General features: G+C 33.8%; 2 protein-coding genes across 15 annotated transcripts in view; one reads left to right on the top strand and one right to left on the bottom strand.

Annotated features, from left to right (window-relative positions):
* The window catches only part of CASC1 (cancer susceptibility 1), a 54934-nt gene extending 48254 nt beyond the window's left edge, over positions 1-6680 (top strand). For 12 of the 13 annotated variants that reach the window (XM_023532363.1, XM_023532361.1, XM_023532365.1 and 9 more), the window contains 4 exons: positions 1741-1955; positions 3019-3186; positions 4664-4777; positions 5546-6680. In XM_023532363.1, the coding sequence (XP_023388131.1) occupies positions 1741-1955; positions 3019-3186; positions 4664-4777; positions 5546-5824 (776 nt within the window). In that variant the 3' untranslated portion in view covers positions 5825-6680. The remainder of the gene's footprint in view (positions 1-1740; positions 1956-3018; positions 3187-4663; positions 4778-5545) is intronic. The other variant, XM_023532360.1, reaches the window with a different exon arrangement.
* Positions 6034-18221, bottom strand: part of LRMP (lymphoid restricted membrane protein) — a 47361-nt gene continuing 35173 nt past the window's right edge. For both annotated transcript variants that reach the window (XM_011363066.2, XM_011363068.2), the window contains 7 exons: positions 12255-12402; positions 11270-11313; positions 9669-9731; positions 9509-9558; positions 9141-9242; positions 7416-7523; positions 6034-6533 (listed from right to left, as the gene is read on the bottom strand). In XM_011363066.2, coding sequence (XP_011361368.1) covers positions 6290-6533; positions 7416-7523; positions 9141-9242; positions 9509-9558; positions 9669-9731; positions 11270-11313; positions 12255-12402 — 759 coding nt within the window. In that variant the 3' untranslated portion in view covers positions 6034-6289. The remainder of the gene's footprint in view (positions 6534-7415; positions 7524-9140; positions 9243-9508; positions 9559-9668; positions 9732-11269; positions 11314-12254; positions 12403-18221) is intronic.

Here is an 18221-nt window from a genome sequence, read left to right as displayed (position 1 = left end):
TTAAACTATAAAATATAATGGACAATTAGGTAATTTCTTCTTTTCACATTGCTTTAGAGGTTTCTCTTTTTCTCTCCTTTAATGGTAATGTTCCTAATATTTAGCACAGCAGAAATTATTCACACTAAATTAGAATTAGACAAGGTAAGTTATCCACACAATTTAGGGAAATATAATTTGTAAAATTTGACTCCAACCACAGTATTCAGTCAGCTTACAACTCCAATTTTTAAAACCATGGGGAAACTTTTTGCCTGGAATTACTAGAAATTTAAAGAATCTTTTTAAAGGCAATACTTAACTTTTACATATTAAAATAATTTTGTTAATGTAAAAACAAAGAGGAATTATAAATAACTTAGTTTGTCAATATAATTGTATTTGTTATATCAAATTTAAGAGTCAAAAATAGTCAGCAGACCCCTGCATGTGAGGAGAAAGCAAACTGGAAATTGAGAGGGCATTCTAGGAAAAGGATTCATTCATTTGTTCCACAAATATGCTAAACAATAAGTAGATAAATAGGTTCTTTCCTCTGTGAGTTTTCAAAGTTACAAGAGAGGCAGATTTAGAAAAACATAGTATAGTGTATAAGGTGCTATTGTTGATAAAAGTGATATAGAGAAGAACTGTGACTGGGTCAATCAGGAAGTTAACAGAGGCTTCTTATAGGATGAAATTTCGAACAGGCCTTCAGAGACAGAGAGATCATTCGCATGGACATTTTTATGTGTGCATGTTTTCATTTCTCTTGGGTGAATACCAAGGAGCAGAATTGCTGAGTTGAATGGTAAACTTATATTTAACTTTTGAGAAACTACGAAATTGTTTTTCAAAGTAGCAGTACCAGTTTACATGTCTGCCAGCAATATATGGTTTCCATTTCTCTACATCCTCGCCAACATTCATTACTATCTGTGTGTTTGATTATAGCTATACTAGTAGGTGTGAAGTGTTTTGTGGTTTTAATTTGTTTCCATAATGACCAATAATGTTGAGTATCTTTTTTATGTATTTACTATCCTATCATATATCGTCTTTGGTGAAGTGTTTATTCACATCTTTTGCTCATTTTTAAATTTGGTTATGTTTTATTATTCAGTTGTAAGAGACACAGAGACCACCTATTATGTGATAGTATTTATATAAAAAGTCCAGGAAAGCAAATCTTCAGAGACAGGAAATATATTAATGGCTGCCTGGGGCTGGAGGTGGTAATGGTGGTAATGGAATTGACTATAGGTGGACATGAGGGAACTTATCAGGGGGCTAATAATGTTCTAAAACTGGATTGTGGTGATGGTTGCACAACGGGGTAAATTTACTTAAAATAATTTAATTGTATATTTAAGACAGGTGAATTTTGAAGTTATTCTTAAAAAGATGGAGATGTTCTCTAAAAGATTAAGGAAGAATAGGAAGAAAGAACTGCATGTTCAGAGGTATAAGGTTGTTGGGGAAGGGGAAAAAAGGTGTGACTGAAAACAGGTGTGAGAAGTAGTAAGGGACAAGCCAGCAGTGTGAGTCAAAGCTTCAGTCAAAAGTCTTACACAGCGTGCCAAGTAGTTTGGACTTGATCCTGTAGACAGGAAGAAACATTCAGTAAAGCTGGCTTTTTGTCGAGATTCAGTTTTAAATGTAAAAGATCAATTCATATTATATTGCAGTCATGGCTGGTTTCATTTATCTTATTTTTGTATAGAAAAAAATGAAACTAATGTCACTTTATTATCATTAAAGGTAAACATTGGAAAACTGATGGCATCAGCAATGTATCTTACAAATCAAGAGAAAGACTTATAACATTCAATCTGGAAACTTTTGGCCCTGTTACCTTGATTCAAGATACTCATATTAACATGCCATACCAATCATGGGAACTAAGACCACTTGATGTGAATAAAGTACTTTTGACTGTGATCACAGTGTTTACTGAGATTCAAATACAAATTAAGGTAAATCACTGTTATAACAAGTCATATCCAAGAGTAAAGCTCTTTGATGACTGTGAGAATTTGTCAAAGCAATCAATTACTGATGATTTACATACTGATTTACATATTTATAAATATATTTAATATATACCTTGAGCTGTAATTTCTAAGTTAAATATTAATTGGCTAGGAAATAACATGTAAAAAGTGAGGCACAAATTTATACCCTAAGTTACTAGGAATAGAATTAATGTAGCTACAAGCCTGGTTGTAATATGAGACCTTTTGACCCACTCTCTAGAGGCTTTCTGATCTTCATCACCCAGCCATTTGAAATCCCCTCTGAGGTTCCTCTGAATGAGCCTCATATTGCTCATCAGTCAAAAATTACATCGCTTGAAATTTAGACAAAAAGTAGATTAGTGGTTGGTTGCCTAAGTCAGAGGGTGGGAACAGGGATTAACTGTGAATTGGCATGAAGGATCTTAACTGCGGTAGAGGAGATGAAACTATTCTAAAACTGATTTATGGTGTTAGTTGCAAAACTCAGTTAAGAAAAATTATTGGATTATGTACTTGAAATGGGTGAATTTTATGACATATAAAATATATGTAAAATTATTTTAAGAGATAGCCTGAAATTCCTTATGAATGTGATAGGAAGACTAGAATATCATCAAACTTTGCTAACTTTAAAACTGGATAACAGTTTTACATTATTATGTTAAATCTTGTATGTGTAAAAAATTCTGCTCCTTAAGTTTCAACAATTGCTATCAAATAACTATTATGATTCAGTATGAACATATGCAGTATTCTTAGATCATAACTTACAAAATAGGAGACCTGCAAGATCCTTTAGTCAATTCCTTTATTGTTGCGATAAAGCCTCAAAAGAGTTGATAAACTGCTTAAGGTAACACAGAGACTGTGGCAGAACATATCTGTCCTGCATTCTTTTTAGTATAAAATGATACAGGATTTTTAAAAGGGGTATAAACTTAAAGGCTGGAACCAGAATGATAATGAAGTAATAATTTTTTAACTTACTCATATAGAAGCTTCATTTTCTTATTGAAACTAGGAAGACCTCTGCATGTTAGCTTCAATAAAACTAGATGACAAAAAGCATCCCTCTGTTTTGGAAGGAAAATGGATGAATCCTATTTCTTTCATTATTGCTTTGAAAGAAGCTGGACTGAATATCTTCCCTACTGGACACTCTCATTTTTATGTTGTTATAAACCATAAGGTAAGAATGAGTCTTTCCAAATTTAATGTAATGGACATTCAGAATTCTAGCAGGTGCTAACTTTTATATAAATCTTAAGATACATCATGGGTTTTCTATATTCGCTTATACAAGATTGTAGTTAAAAAGGAATACATGGAAAGACCAGAAATTCAGGGTTCTCTCAAGTTTAATAACCATCTCCAAGAAAGCAAGCCTGTAGTATGATCTTCATATTGACAAATGGAGCACATCCAAGGCTGGTTGGTTTAGTGCAAAAGCAATCGGAGCAACTTTGCATGTTGTATATTTTCTTTCTTCTTCCAGACTGGATATATATAAGATTGCTTAAAAGAGTAAATGACTCAGCAGTTTCCCAAACATAAGTCAGGTGAAATCAAACACATACAAACGGACCACTGTATACACAAAACTCACTTCCTCCTCTTTTTTGGCAAAGCCTCCCTGTCAGCATAGTGCTTTGTGTTCCTCATAGGTCTTTAGTTAAATGAGATGCTTGAGGGTGGGGAGTGTTTCTTAATCGGCTTTGATTCTTCTAGCACCTATCATATTCCTAGAATATAGATGTTCGGTAAATATTTATGACATATGAAGACAAAGTAGCTTCTAATCATGAAAGGTCTTTTAGGCCAAAGAGTTCTATACTCAAGAACAAGTTTATAATACACCAGAAAATGACAATATAGGTAGACATAGAACATCTGAGAATAATCATATCCATAACAGTGTATACATATATGTGTAGGAAAAAAACCTCAGTTTTAGTGACTCAAATTCCTGGCTACTCTGTAAATGCTGACTGTAGTGCACTATTCATCTTTTCAGAATATTCAAAAATTTCTTTTTCTGAACACCTGTGTTCTAGATGCTTAGGATATATTAGTGAATAAACAAAAGTCCCTGCCCTTGTGGAGCTTATATCTTAGTAGAGGGAGGCAGAAATAAGCAATAAACATAAAAATTATCTCCTATGTCAAGAGGTAGACAAAGTACTAAAGAAAAAATAAAAGGTAGAACAGAAATACTGGGGTTAGGGCAGCATACAATATCAATTAAGGTATTGGTCAAGGGGGGCTCAATGAGAAGGTAAGATTTGAGCAAAATGTGAAGTTGGAGAATTTAGCCAAGTGGACATCTCAGGAAGCAGCTTCTAGGCTGAGTGGCCTGGTGTGTTTGAAGACTGAAAGAACAGCAAAGTGGCCAGGTACGTGGAACTGGGAGAGCACAGGGAGAGGACAAGGTCAGACAGATAATGGGGTGCATGTGAGGGAATGTCAGATCATGCAGGCCTTGTAGATCACTGGATTCTATTCTGAGAGAAAAGGAAAGCCATAGCTCTGTTTTGAAAGAGGAGTCATATAATCTTACATTTTAAATGCCTCTTTCTGTGTGGAGAACAGACTGTAGGAAGCTGAGGATGGAAAGGAGACTTGTTAAGAGGCTCTGTGATCAATTCTATTTGTTTTTATATTGACAGGTTCCTTTGGTAGAAATGAAAGCTTGCCGACAAATGGCCCTGCTAAGTTCTGCTTTTGCATTTGGTTGGAGCAGGTGGAATGCACATTGTGATTCTAAAAAAGTTGTCCTCAAGGTATAGTATGCAGAAACCCACAAAACTACTTTGTCCTCCAAAAGAAAAGGTAATCAAAAGCTAAATGACTGTAGACCATGGCTTCTCCTCTTAAAAAAGGTGAAAATTTTTAACATTTAAAATGGAGTTTTAAAACTTTTTTTAATTTTGTTTGAAGATATAAAACTAAACTATTATGGTACCAAATACTCTCGGTATCAGGCTAGAGTCCTTACATCTCTTTACGGTGACTCAAGCCAAGAACAAATGGAAGCCTTTAACGAGAATATGCGATTCACAAACTCTGAGGTGAGGCTTCCAGTTTAACTTTCTGGCACATTTACTACTTACCTGATAAAGAAGGTATCTTATCAAATTCTAAAAGCTGACTGATGAATGTTTTAGCATCAATGAGCCATCATATTTATTAATCTTGTTTGTTGTGTTTCTCCCACTAGAATATAAGCTCCTTAAGAACAGGGTTTTATTGTTGTGGTCGTTAGTTATTTACTAAAGTTTAGTTGTTTTTGTTTTATATCCCCAGCACCTAGAACAGTATTGAGTACATTATAGCTACTCAATAAATATTTGTTGAATGAATTAATACATTTTGATAAGCTCCATAAACACCAAAGTATAAAGTTTCATGATTTAAAAAATAGGACATTAAGAATATTTCTTCTAATAGTAATAATTTTGGGGACTGAGTTGAGCCCTTCAAATAATACTTTACTGCTGAAATACCTGATAAAAGAGGAACTATTAACAGATTTCTCTGATTTTCTTAAGGTGATGGAACACCTTGCTAAAGAAGAACCTATTCAGAATCCTGATTGGACCCTTTTAATGTTTAGTGGTGATAGAGCACAAAGGCTCAAGATTGATGAATACAGTGAAACATTCTCTGAAGCCCTTAAAGAAGAAACTGAGTTTCATTCTACTTTATATCACATGGTTAAGGATTTTGCTTCTAAGGAAGCAATGGAGAAAATTAGGAGCTCCAACTGCCAGTTTATTAATTCTGTATGCCATATGCTACTCTCAATTAGATTATTTAGCTATTCTTAACCCCCACTGATAAATTTTGCTCAGTATGGAGAATCGAGCAATTTGGAGAAAAATCAGGTACTTCTTCAATAAAATGTAACAAGTGAATATATTTCAAGTAGGCTATTAAAATGATCCAATCAGCATTTTATACTCAAATTTTTTTAAATGTGGGGTTTTTCCCTGTGAATACAGGCCTACTGAGACGTTTAATTTTCACTGTATGACGATTTAATCATTCTTTATTTCAATAAATTTTAACAAACAACATATAATATCACCTTTAAAAGATCATAGGCAGGCTTCTTCCCCATAGTATTTTAGTTAGGGAGATAATCACAAAAAGAAGGAATTTAAAATATCTTACACTCATTCTGAGAACCTCTGGCTCCAGGCTATAATTTTTCTAGCTAAAAGTTACTAATTTACACAGTTTGGATACTGAAACTTTAAAAATCAAGATACACACGTCAGGAGGTGCTGCAGTCACACTGGCGGTGGCCCATTGTGTTGGAGTCTGGTAAATGGCCATAAGATATGTTCTAGAGACATCCAGGAGTCTCCATCCTGTGTTGGAGCGGCATCCACAGACTTTTGGAAAAATCGGCCTGTGAGGAAGCTCATCAAAGCTGCAAACAGTACAATTAATGCAACAGAAAACCAGAGTGCCTTATTAGCCTTTCTGACGGAAGTCTTGAGATTTGTTGCCCAGGAAGCTACTGTGTCACAACTATAAGGAAAACACAAATTCAGAATTTGGTAATCACAGTAATCTGTTATTAGAAACACTCCTTTTGCCAATGATACCAATCAAGTCATCGATCTGCCGTATGTACCACCAATACTGCTTTGTAATAAACTAAACAATGTGATCTACTGTCTTGGTGTTGGCCACAGTCTGCTCCCCCCTCTTATAGTTTTTAGAATTAAAGAAATGTTATGGTGAGAATCTCAAAATTATGTTATTTGGAATAACTCCTAACAAGTACATATGAGTACTTATCTCATTCTTTCAGTCAGGTAAGGCAACATGTTCCTATGGTGAAAACAAAAATATTTATTGGGTAGAAGAAGAAATATGTGTATGTACATATGTATGTATATATAAACATGTCACTTCTTTCTCACCATACCCTAGACTTTTGCTGTACTGAAATTTAAACTCTTTTAGAAATACACACGCAAAAAAAATATTACAGTATCATTTAAGTCTTTGAAAATAGGTAACTCCGGGCTAGGCATTGTATACTAAGCACTGTTTACACAAGCTAATTAATTTAATCGTGACAGCAAAACAATGACACAGGCACTATTATCATGCCTATTTTATAGATGAAGAAATTGGTACCCAGGTCACACAGCTAGTTAGAAAGCTGCAAGCTGAGCCTAGGCCATCCGGCTTCAGGGCCGGGTTCCTGACACCGAATTCTGCCCGTTGTAACTGCGTTCAGGGATAACCCCTATAGACCATAAGAAATTTGTTATTCATCTTAAATTGAACAATTTGACAGGTCTTTCAATAAAATGATTTAAGAAAGAGTAATACTATTAACCCTGTCTTACCTTCCCCCATTCACCCAATATGGTATAATTTAGCAAGTGGACAACTTACACAGAAGAGACATCCCATTTTGATGGATTATTTCTCTTTTCAGAAAGACTTGGCTTTCTTGTCCTTTCTACGATTTCTTCTCCAGGTGGTTCTGAGTCATCTTTAGTTCTGTAAAAAAGTATTTTTTTTTTAAACACTCAAAACTAAAGATAATGTGCTATAATTATAAAAAATTCCTAAATTTTACTGTATTAAAAAAGATGCTTATGAATATGTTTTGCTTTAGAAAGCTTTGATAAATATCTAATTCTAAAAGTCAAATCACCGAATTTATATATTTAACCATTTTGTTTTATTATTTTTCTACCTCACGTGTTTAATAATTTATATTAGCAGGTGATTTTATTCTTTAGGTTTTTCGATCAATACTAAATTGGAGTAACATCAGTATTATTTCTCTAAAAATCTTAATTTTAAAACCGTTTATGAAAATAGTCTTAGTATAAAGCTAGTTAAAATAAACTAGTATTCAGTGATCTGGCAAATAGTAATCGTGTTGACTATATTTTAAATAAAATATTATCTAAAGAGGGATTTCCTTGCATGAACAAAACTAGTTTCATCATTATGTTCACTGATGGGTTTCTAGCTGGATTTGAATTTTGATATCTCAAGCTCATAATGCCCTCACAAAAGGAACTATGTCTCAAAGCGAGTGGTTTTTTTTTTTCAAGCACATACAGGGAATGTATGTGGTAGATTTTAGTTTAGTTTTCAAAAAGAAAGAAGACCCCAAAGCCAGAATTAGCTTCATTCTTGTAAGATTTTCAAGGTTTCAGTCTTTTGTTTACACAGATTTCTCAGTAAAAATCATACCATACTAACAAAAAGCAAATAATATAATCTTAAAGGAAACTTGATTTTTTTCCTACTCTAGATGAGAAAATATTATGTTAACTCTGTTTTCATCACATGTAACAGGCTCCCAGGATTAACTAAGCGCGCGCGCTCACACACACGCACACCACAACAAACTTTAAAGGTAAGTACTATGCCTTTCTTACTTATCTTTATATCCCTTAGAATTGAGTGTAGTGTCTATCACATAGTAGGCACTTAGTGAACATGCATAACATGAACATAAAATCAATTCATTAAGATCACTATAGATAAGAAAACTGAGACCAAGTAAGGTTAAGCAATTTGTCCAATGGCACCCAAGGATTTAGAGGCAGCATTTCTTCATGTCCCTCCTTCTTAATCTCTTTTTTGATATAGAAGTGTATTTAATTTAATTTACTAGATAAAAAGATAGGAATATAGAGTTTTATGTTTCCTCTCCATTTCTTTAAAGGGAAGATATATATAATGCACATATATTACTTATATGCCTATATGTTTTATATATACGTCTGTTATATATCTAATTCATGTATTGTTTTAAATTCTAAGTAGATGGACATTTTACTTCTATGGCTCTTTATTGACCCTTCCCCCATGAGGCCGGGCACCTATCTATACAGGAAAAAATTATCTGATCAAATCTGACAAATTCCAGGGTCTTTTCTAACTTAAGATCTCAAACCCTGCAGTTCTGAGTGTTATAAAAGTTAATATATTCACAAATTACATTTACATAGTGCTTAACAGTTTATAAGTCTTAGACAATTAATTATCTTTTTGATGATATAGCACTGATCTTATCCCCATAGAATGAAAGTGACCCCCACTGTTTATTCCCCAGCTCACATCAGGTTATTAATAAACACACCGAGCATCACCTACTTTAGTTCACATTTTTCTTCTTCAGCATCTGCCCAGGAATAGGTGCTGATAAATCGATGTAAGGAGGGACGGTGTTCACTCTGCTTTGAGCCCAAAATACGCCTAAAGATGATAATAACCACTTGTCAAATCAAATATATCCATAGTCGTTTTCAATTTCCCACTACCTAAATCGCTACAAAAATTATATTCTAATTTTTTCCTTGGCACCTTCACATAACATTTATTTCATAAGAAAACAATTCCATGATCACATGCCAACTTTTATAATTATTCTGCTTACACTGTGTTTTAAACCTATTTTAAACATTTAATTTAGTCTGCTTATAAGTAAAGTTCCCAAAGAACAACCATAAAATTATACTTACCAACTGCTTGACCTCCTACTGAATCGGTCATTATTATCTATCCCAGCCACCTTTAAAGTTCAGATGGTAAAGAAATGATAAATATGAATTTAGTGAAGTTTATATTTTTGTCATATGAAAATACATTTGCTTTTGACAGAACATGTAGAAATTTGCATACCATTCCTGTATTTCCAATATTTCTGGGTAAAGAGGCAATGGTCACTCTTCGAAGAGAAGATGGCTATTCAAAGGGTGAAAATGTAAATTTAGAAAATTCTTAATATTTTATCCTTGTATGCAACACCTATAAATATCCTTGTACATTCACATCCATGCACTTGGTTACTGCTGAGTTACACATTTTTAAAGGATTTTGCTATGGTCAAATTGCCTTCCAGAAATATTCTATCAATTTATAGTCCACCTTCCCCAACTCAAAGTTAGTATGGTTTTTGCCAGTCAAATAAGGAGTATAAACTTCCTTGTTTAGGTTTGCATTTATTTGGCTTCTAATAACATTGAACACATTTTCTATGTTGAATAACCATGTATATATATCTGCTCTGAGAACCAGCTGTTTATGATCTTTGCCCATATTAATTTTGTTCAAGATTTTTCAGGTAGAAAAACTTTTTCACTGTTAATACAGCAAAATCCATTAATCTCTTCCTTTCTTTTGCTTATATTTTCCCCTAGTCACGAGGAGAAATACGCAGCTATATTTATAGCTTTTTTTTTTTTTTTCACGGCTTCTTCCATTTAATACATTTAAGGATAGGCATATTATTTTAATGAATGGATGTGTTTATAGATCGGCCTTGAGATATGCACAGAAAAATGATACATAGTATTATACGGTTCTTAAAGTTTAAATAAGTACAATTTCTGAAAATAAAAACATTTTAAATGTAGAAAATAAAATTTTATGTGAGTCATTTTCTTAAATGACCACCCCTAATTTAATTTCCTAGGTTAGTTGAGCATCAGGAATATCAAATTGTGGTCCAAGACACCTGGGTTCTAACACTACATGATCATAACTAATCATTATCTTCTGTGCTTCTCCCTGTCCTCATCTGTGAAAAAGAGATTTGGATGGAATGATTTTAAAGTCACTTGCTCAAAAATTCTATTACAAAATTCTGTGAAATTCTGATTTTCAAATTGGCAGAAACTGCTGGCTTAATATCATATTCTCCCTTTCAAATTCCTTGATTACTCATTAGGCATACAGCCTCCAGAATAAAAACTGTATTTCCAGTTTTATGTGCAACTGAGAGTGAAAATGGAAATATTATCTGGGACTTCTAGAAGTTATCTTTAGAAGGAGAGGGAATACATGTCTTTGATTTTTCCTTTTTCTTGGAACATGACTTGATGCTATGACCAGGACTTGGTGCTGAAACCAAAGAGGACATCTTAGGCCATAAAGTGGGAGCAAAGTGCTGAGGGTGATGAAGCAGTGAGAGACGGGGAGACTGGGCCCCGGGAATTTCGTGAAGCTTCTCTACCATTGTTGGACAGCCTATTTCCAACTTTCGTTTTACATGAGAAAAACTGTTATACTGGCTTTCCTCTCAATGCCAGGTGAACAACTGATATGCTAATATAGCAGGAAATATAAAAGCATACATATAAACACAGATACACACATGTGAATTAAAATTGGTTCGTGATTTACATTTAAAGCTATGTTGCTTCAAATATTTTTAAAACCATCTCACTTATAACATTTGATATATGTGTTTTAAGTGAGTCAGTAAGTGAATTAGGAATTACCTTGGAGTTTAGAGAAGATGAGCGTTTTTTAATTTGGCAGTCATCTGAAAGGAAAAGCACATTTGCATATTTTAGAAATTACATTTCTACTTTCTGTTAATGTAATGGCCTTAATTCTTTACAAGGAAAAGCAGAGGTCAGAAAATATTTAAGACCATGGAGACTATTAAAGATAAATATCAGGTTGTTATTTATTTGGTGATTTATTACAATTACCATCTTAACCAATGGAATACAGTCCTCTAGGGCACTGCAGATGTCCAGAATGCTGACCTCCCACACAGTAGGCACTAAATGAACGTCTGCTGAATAAATTAATCCGAAATTACAGATAGAAGGTTATCAAATATGGTTACATTTCTATAAGAGGAACAGATGATTAAAAATTTTCAGAAAAGCTTATACTGCTTATTATAACATTTATGTAAACTTTTTCCCTTTTAAAATTGCTTTTATTATGAATATAACACAACACTCTGGAGGAAAATACATCACATAATGTATATAAATTTTATATTAAGATATTTTCCATGGCCTTATATGCACCTTATTTTCCAAGGCACGGGTCAGCTTGCTGTGCTAGGGTTATTTTATGAGGAATACGGAACCACTGTTGATGAGAGTGGCTCATTTAAGTTGCTGTGCATCGCTGTGTGTGTAGAGAAAAGCCACCTCTTAACATATCCTTGTAGGTCACCAAGGTCAACTTAATAGGATGGATTAAATATATTCTCTGATGTCAGCAATTTAAATTGATGTAATGAATTTTTGATGTCGTTATCAAAGAATCTTCCTTGTCTCCCAGCCTGTTATCTAAGTGACATCTTTCTTTGGGCTCTGTGACAGGAATGAGTTACTCTTTCAATACAATCTTAACCTAACAGTTCTATACTAGAGACATGATAAGCATTAGTGAGAGAGAGAGGATGAAAGAAGCAAATATTAGAAAAATATAACTGGTACGATGATCTTAAACTTTTATTACCTTCATCTTCCAGAGGATTAAAAGACCTTTCATTTTGCAAGAGAACCTGTTTCAGTTCTTCTAATTCAGCATGCTCTTTGGCATACATTCTCTTCAGGTTTTCTACATGCTGAATCATCACTTCAACTGCTTTACTAACTCGGCTTTCCTAGTAGAAAAAAACACACACACACAAATTTACACTGAAAATACTGTTTTTGATATGCAGTTAAAAGATGGTGATTAGAAACATACGTTTTCTTCACTGCATCCCTAAGTCCCACTAAAATGACAGTAAAAGTATTTTTTTTAAAGAAGGCATGAGTCCACAAGGGCAAATAGAATGGAAGATATAACAGCAAGAAAAATTTAAAGCCTGCTAATAGAAGGACTAGCGATAAATGACTAAGATCAGAAAAAGCTAAATCCCTCCAAATGTAGTAAGAAAAACTTGGTTTCCACCACAGAAAGTCCCAAAGGCTCAAGAATTAGTGATGCCTCTGAAATTAAGCTTGAAAGGTGGCTATGTGAACAGAAGTAGTTTGAAAATCTGTGTAAAAAAAATAAATGAACAAACAAAACTAAGTCATAGATACAGAGAACAAGCTGATGGTTGTCAGGTGGGAGAGGGGTTAGGGGGCTGGGTGAAAAAGGGGAAGGGATTAAGAAATGCAAATTGGCAGCTACAGGGATGTAAAGTACAGCACAGGGAACATAGTCGATAATATTGTAATGACTATGCATGGTGGATAGTCAGGTGGATACTAGACTTACTGGGGGGAACACTTCATAAGTTATATAAATGTCTAACCACTCTGCTGTACACCTGAAACTAATAAAATATTAGTCAACTGTAATTGGAAAAAAAATTAAGTGATTAGAAACACAGACCACCTCCCTTTCTCAGGCTAACTGAGCAACTTTCCCTCCACCACTTTGGTGAAAGATACCAAAGGCTGACTAGGGAATGTTAAACAGAGGGTCTGTAGATAGAGCGGTAACAGTTGATGGTGGATCCTACTGAAAAGAATAGATTTAAGCAAAAGCCCGTATATATATATAGCTTCCTTTCTCTGAGGAAGCTAACATCTCAAGATAAAAGTCTTTAAACTACTGATATTAAGAGTACTCCAATGAAACATCCTACCTTGTGTGAAGCTCAGAGTTAATAAATAAGAACCTTCCCTACCCATATACAATGAGTTCCTTATCATCTGTATAGTGAGTCAAGAGATGCTGGAGGAAAGCCTCTAGCATAAAAGGAGAAAATAAAAACAAGAAAAAGCAAGCTAGAGGAAAGCAGAAAAACTAAAACTTCAAGGAAAGTATCAATACCTTCAGAGAGTTACGAATTAGTATTGAGTCTGTGAAATGAGAACAAGGTATTATTAAAAAACAATATTCTGATAATAAAAAGGGGTCAGAAAATTAAAACTATGACAAAAATACATAACAATAGAAGAGTTTCAAGATAAGATCGAGGCACTCTCTTTGAAACTAGAGCAAAAAGACTAATAGGTAGAAAAGCAATGAGGAAGGACCGGTTTAAGAGGCCCAACATCCGAAGCGCTCAAGAAAAAATAGAAAATGTAGAAAAATTCCACAACATGTAGAAAATGAAATAATTCAAGAAAATTTCCAGAACTCACGAATATAACTTGCCAGCTAGAAAATGTCCACTCAGGGCCTAAAACAGTAGATAAAAATAAACCCATACCAAGAGACGACAGGAGGAAAAAAAAATACCCTAAAAACTCTGGAAAGTAAAAAGAGGTTATAAACAAAGTCTCGAGAGTCAGAATGGCATCAAGCTTTGATAGCAACACCAGAGGCTAAAAAGAAAATAAAGCAATGCAAGAAAAATTCTAAAGGAAATGATCTCTCACCTAGACTTTCTCACCCAGCTAGACTAAGTATAAGAATAGATGTGATTATATATCACATTTTCCGTTATATAACATCTCAAAAGTTTACTTCCTAGTCATTCTTTTTCTCAAGAAGTTACTGGATGAGATGTTTCACCAAATGAAAAAAAAAAAATCATCAAAGAAGGAGGTATAGGACTTGGGAAACAGAATTCAACTCAAGGGAGAAATGAAAGGAAACCTTCATTTAAGCGTTCCAAAGATTGTTGTGGTGAGCCTAAAAACAATCAATTCAGATTTGAACAGGTCAGAAATTTCTGGAAGCAACATCTCAAAGAAGAAGAAATTGACAGAATAGCTAATGAGTTTAAATCTATTGCAAATTCTAGACTCTCCAGGAGAGGTTAGGAATAAATTGGTTAAATAGAAAACTAAGCAAATAACCATCATAGCAAAGAAAAATGATTGACTTTGGGAAGAACAAGATTTTGTTCAAAGAAGGGAAAGTCATTATAATAGATTTTCTGCTATGAATAGAATTCACATGGTCATAATGTTTACACATAATGATCTAACTAATATTATTCATTGCACTTACTCTTTAATTAAAAAAATTATTATGAAAATTTACAGAGACAAAAAGTAGACATATATCCATCAATCAGCTTCAAGAACCATCAACATTTTGCCATATGAGTTTCATCTCCTCCTCAGTTTTGAATACCATTTCTTTTAAAACAAGTGTTACACATCATGTTGTTTCACTCTTAGACACTTCAGTAAGTATCTAAAAATCATAAAGTGTATTTCCTTACATAATCATATCTAATAAAATTAACAGAAACATCTTAATGTCATCCAGTCCATATTTAAATTTTCCCAATTGTCTCAAAAACACGTTTGTACAGTTTTGCTTCAATTGGAACCACTAAGTACACCGATGGTATTTTTTCTTTTTTAAAATATTAATGAGTAATTCACAATATAAAATTAACTATTTTAAAGTGAGCAATTCAGTGGCACTTAGTACATTCACAATGTTGTGCAATCTTCACTTTTATCTAGTCCCAAAACATTTTCACTACCCCAAATAAAATCCCATACACATTAAGCAGTTAGTCCCTATTAACCAGTCACTCCAGCCCCTGGCAAGCACTAATCTGCTACCTTTCTCGGAAGATACTATATATATACAAAAAGAATCATACAATATGTGACTCTTGTATCTAGCCTCTACATTTAGCATAATGCTTTCCAGGTTCATCTACATTGTAGCATTTATCAGCACTTCATTCCTTTTAGTGGCTAAATAATATACTATACTAATAATATAATCATAATATTGCAATTTTACATGCTCCTCAATGATAGTTATTTTCTTTCTTTCTTCCTTCTTCTTTTATTTTTTAAATTATAGTTATCCTAGTGGTGTGAAGTAGTATCTCATTATGGTTTTGGTGTGCATTTCCCTGATTCCCTAATCTTTTTATGTGGTTATCGGCTATTTAGAGATCTTTGGAGAAATATCTTTTCAAGTCATTCGCCCACCTTTAAATTAGGTTGTTTTTCCTTCTGTTTAAGTGTTCAGCATTCTTTATTCTGTGTATTAGACTCTTATTAGGTATTTGATTTGCAAATATTTTCTCCCGTTCAGTGGTTTATCTTTTTATTTTCTTGATAATGTCTTTTGATACATAAAGGTTTTTATTTTTGAGAAAGTCCAATTTATACATTTTTTGTTGTTGCTTTTCCTTTTGTTTCTGATGTCATATACTCACTCATTTCATAAATACTGAGTAGCCACTATGTATCAGGCACATTTCAGGCATGGAGATACGAGCAGTGAGCCATATAGACAAATATGTCTGCTTTTATGGAGCTTATCTTCTAGTGGGAGGAGGCAGACAATAAACGAGATGTCAATAAAATATATATTATGTTAGGAGGTGATCAGTGCTATGAAAAACAAAAGATAGGAAAAGAGGGCATGAGAAGCTCTGGGGTGGGAGGAGTTGAAATTTTACATAGGGTGTCAGGGTAGGTCATTCTATGGAGGTGAGATTTGAATGAGAATTGAAGGACATGGGAGCTAAGATATGCAGATGCCTGAAAAAACAGTATTTTAGGCAGCAGGGACTGCTAGAACTAGGGGTCAGAGATGGCAATATGATTAGCAGAACATATTGAAATGAGACTAGTGTTGTTGGAATACAATAATTCAGGAAAATAGTCATAGGAGATAAACTCTAAGAGGTAAAAGAGCAGGGGAATCAAGAAAATGTATTATTTACGCCATCTTAAGGACTTTGGTTTTTATTCTGAAAAAAAGTGAGGAGCCACTGGAGGGCTTTGAACCAAAAAGTAAGATGATCTGGCTTATGTTTTAAAAAGATTATTCTGGCTGCTTTATTGAGAATAGACTATGTTGGGAGAAGGATGGGGTGTGGATAGAAAGAGGGAGACCATTTAGGAAGATATTGTATTAATGTGGGAAAAAGAGAATAGTGGCTTAAATCAAGGTGGTAGCAATGGAGAGAAAAATAAGTAAGTAGTTAAATTCTAGATATAGTCTGATGATAGAGTGAACAGGACTTTTTGTCAGATTGGATGTGGAGTCAGAGAAAAGTGGTGAGAATCACTCTTGAGGGTTTTCAGGCTGAGCAGTTGGAAGAGCAGAGTTGCCCTTGACTGAGGTAAGGAGATTATGCACGGAACAGGTCTTGGAGGGACCATGAACAGTTTATTTTTGAATATGTTAAGTTTGAGTTGTTTATCAAACATCCAGGTAGAAATGCTGCATTAGCAGTTGTATATTTTAGTCTAGAACTCATGGTAGCAGTTGAGGGTAAGCATGTGAATTTGGGAATCATCAGCTGATGACAGAGATAGCAGGGGGATTGAGTGAAGATGGAGATCAGATGTACGAGGGTGAAACCCTGCGGCCCATCATTATAAAGAGCCTGGGAGAGAGGCTCCTGTAAAAGAGCCTGAAAGGCAGTGACCTGTGAGGCAGAGAGAAAAAAACAGGGGGATGTGGTATCTGGAAGCCGAGGGGCAGTATAAGCATGTTATTTAGAGATATGGATATAAGCACAAAACAAACCAAAAGAGTTGACAGTTATTGCTCTTCACCATGAAACATGGGATAATATGCCTTATAGAACTACTTAACTTTTTAAACTATGTGCATAAGTAACTTTAATAAAAATAAAACAAAGAATATTATTCTCTAGTGAGGGGATAAAAAGGAAATATGATACTAAAAATGGGTAAAAATGATCAAACTAAAAGTACCACCACGATTAAATTTCCCCTTCTTAGGAAAATATATTTAACAAGTTCGTTTAGGTATAGATTCAAAAAATTAAATTTTTCCCACATTTTCCCACAAAGAAAATTTGAAATTCTACTTTTCTATGATTAAGTATTCAAAAGTGCATGTACAAGGATATATATTGTAGCATTGTTTATAATAGCAAAAAATCAAGAACATTCTGAAATAATCAAATAGAGGGGATTGGTTACATAATTTATGATGTATTCAGTCAATAGAATACCATAAAATAATGATGTGTGTATAAATTCACATCACAGAAAACTATGCTATATGTTGAATGAAAAAGCAGATTATAACAGTATAACGGGAGTGTGTAGAAAAATATATCACAAAATTTTTATAATAGTCACTGGCTAATGCTATGAGAAATTTTTTTACGTTATTTGCACATTACATTTTCCATTTTTTCTTTATTAAATATTCATGCCTTGTACAATAAAGAAGCATTTTTAAAAAGTTCTTCCTAGAAATGTAATCCATAATCTCAGGGAAAATGATCTTGTTAGTAATTTCATTGTAACTAGAAAAATGGAGACAGATTACCTGATTAATGGCTCCCAACATCTCAGCCCTACTGGCTACTCGTGCTGTGCACTGGCTAAGGAATGTTATACTCTTCTCCAGCTTCTTAATGATTTCCTGGGCCTGGTTGTCATCTTCACAAAGAGGTGTTAAAGACTGCACAGAAAGCAATGTATTAAGAAGTATCCAACCCAAAGTTTCCACTCCTTCATATGTATTTATATTTTTCTTCTACAACAGAATAGGATATAATTAATTGGTAAT

Source organism: Pteropus vampyrus, unplaced genomic scaffold (assembly GCF_000151845.1).
Source record: "Pteropus vampyrus isolate Shadow unplaced genomic scaffold, Pvam_2.0 Scaffold82, whole genome shotgun sequence".
Taxonomy (NCBI): Eukaryota; Metazoa; Chordata; class Mammalia; order Chiroptera; family Pteropodidae; genus Pteropus; species Pteropus vampyrus.
This window is presented reverse-complemented; position numbering and strand designations above follow the sequence as displayed.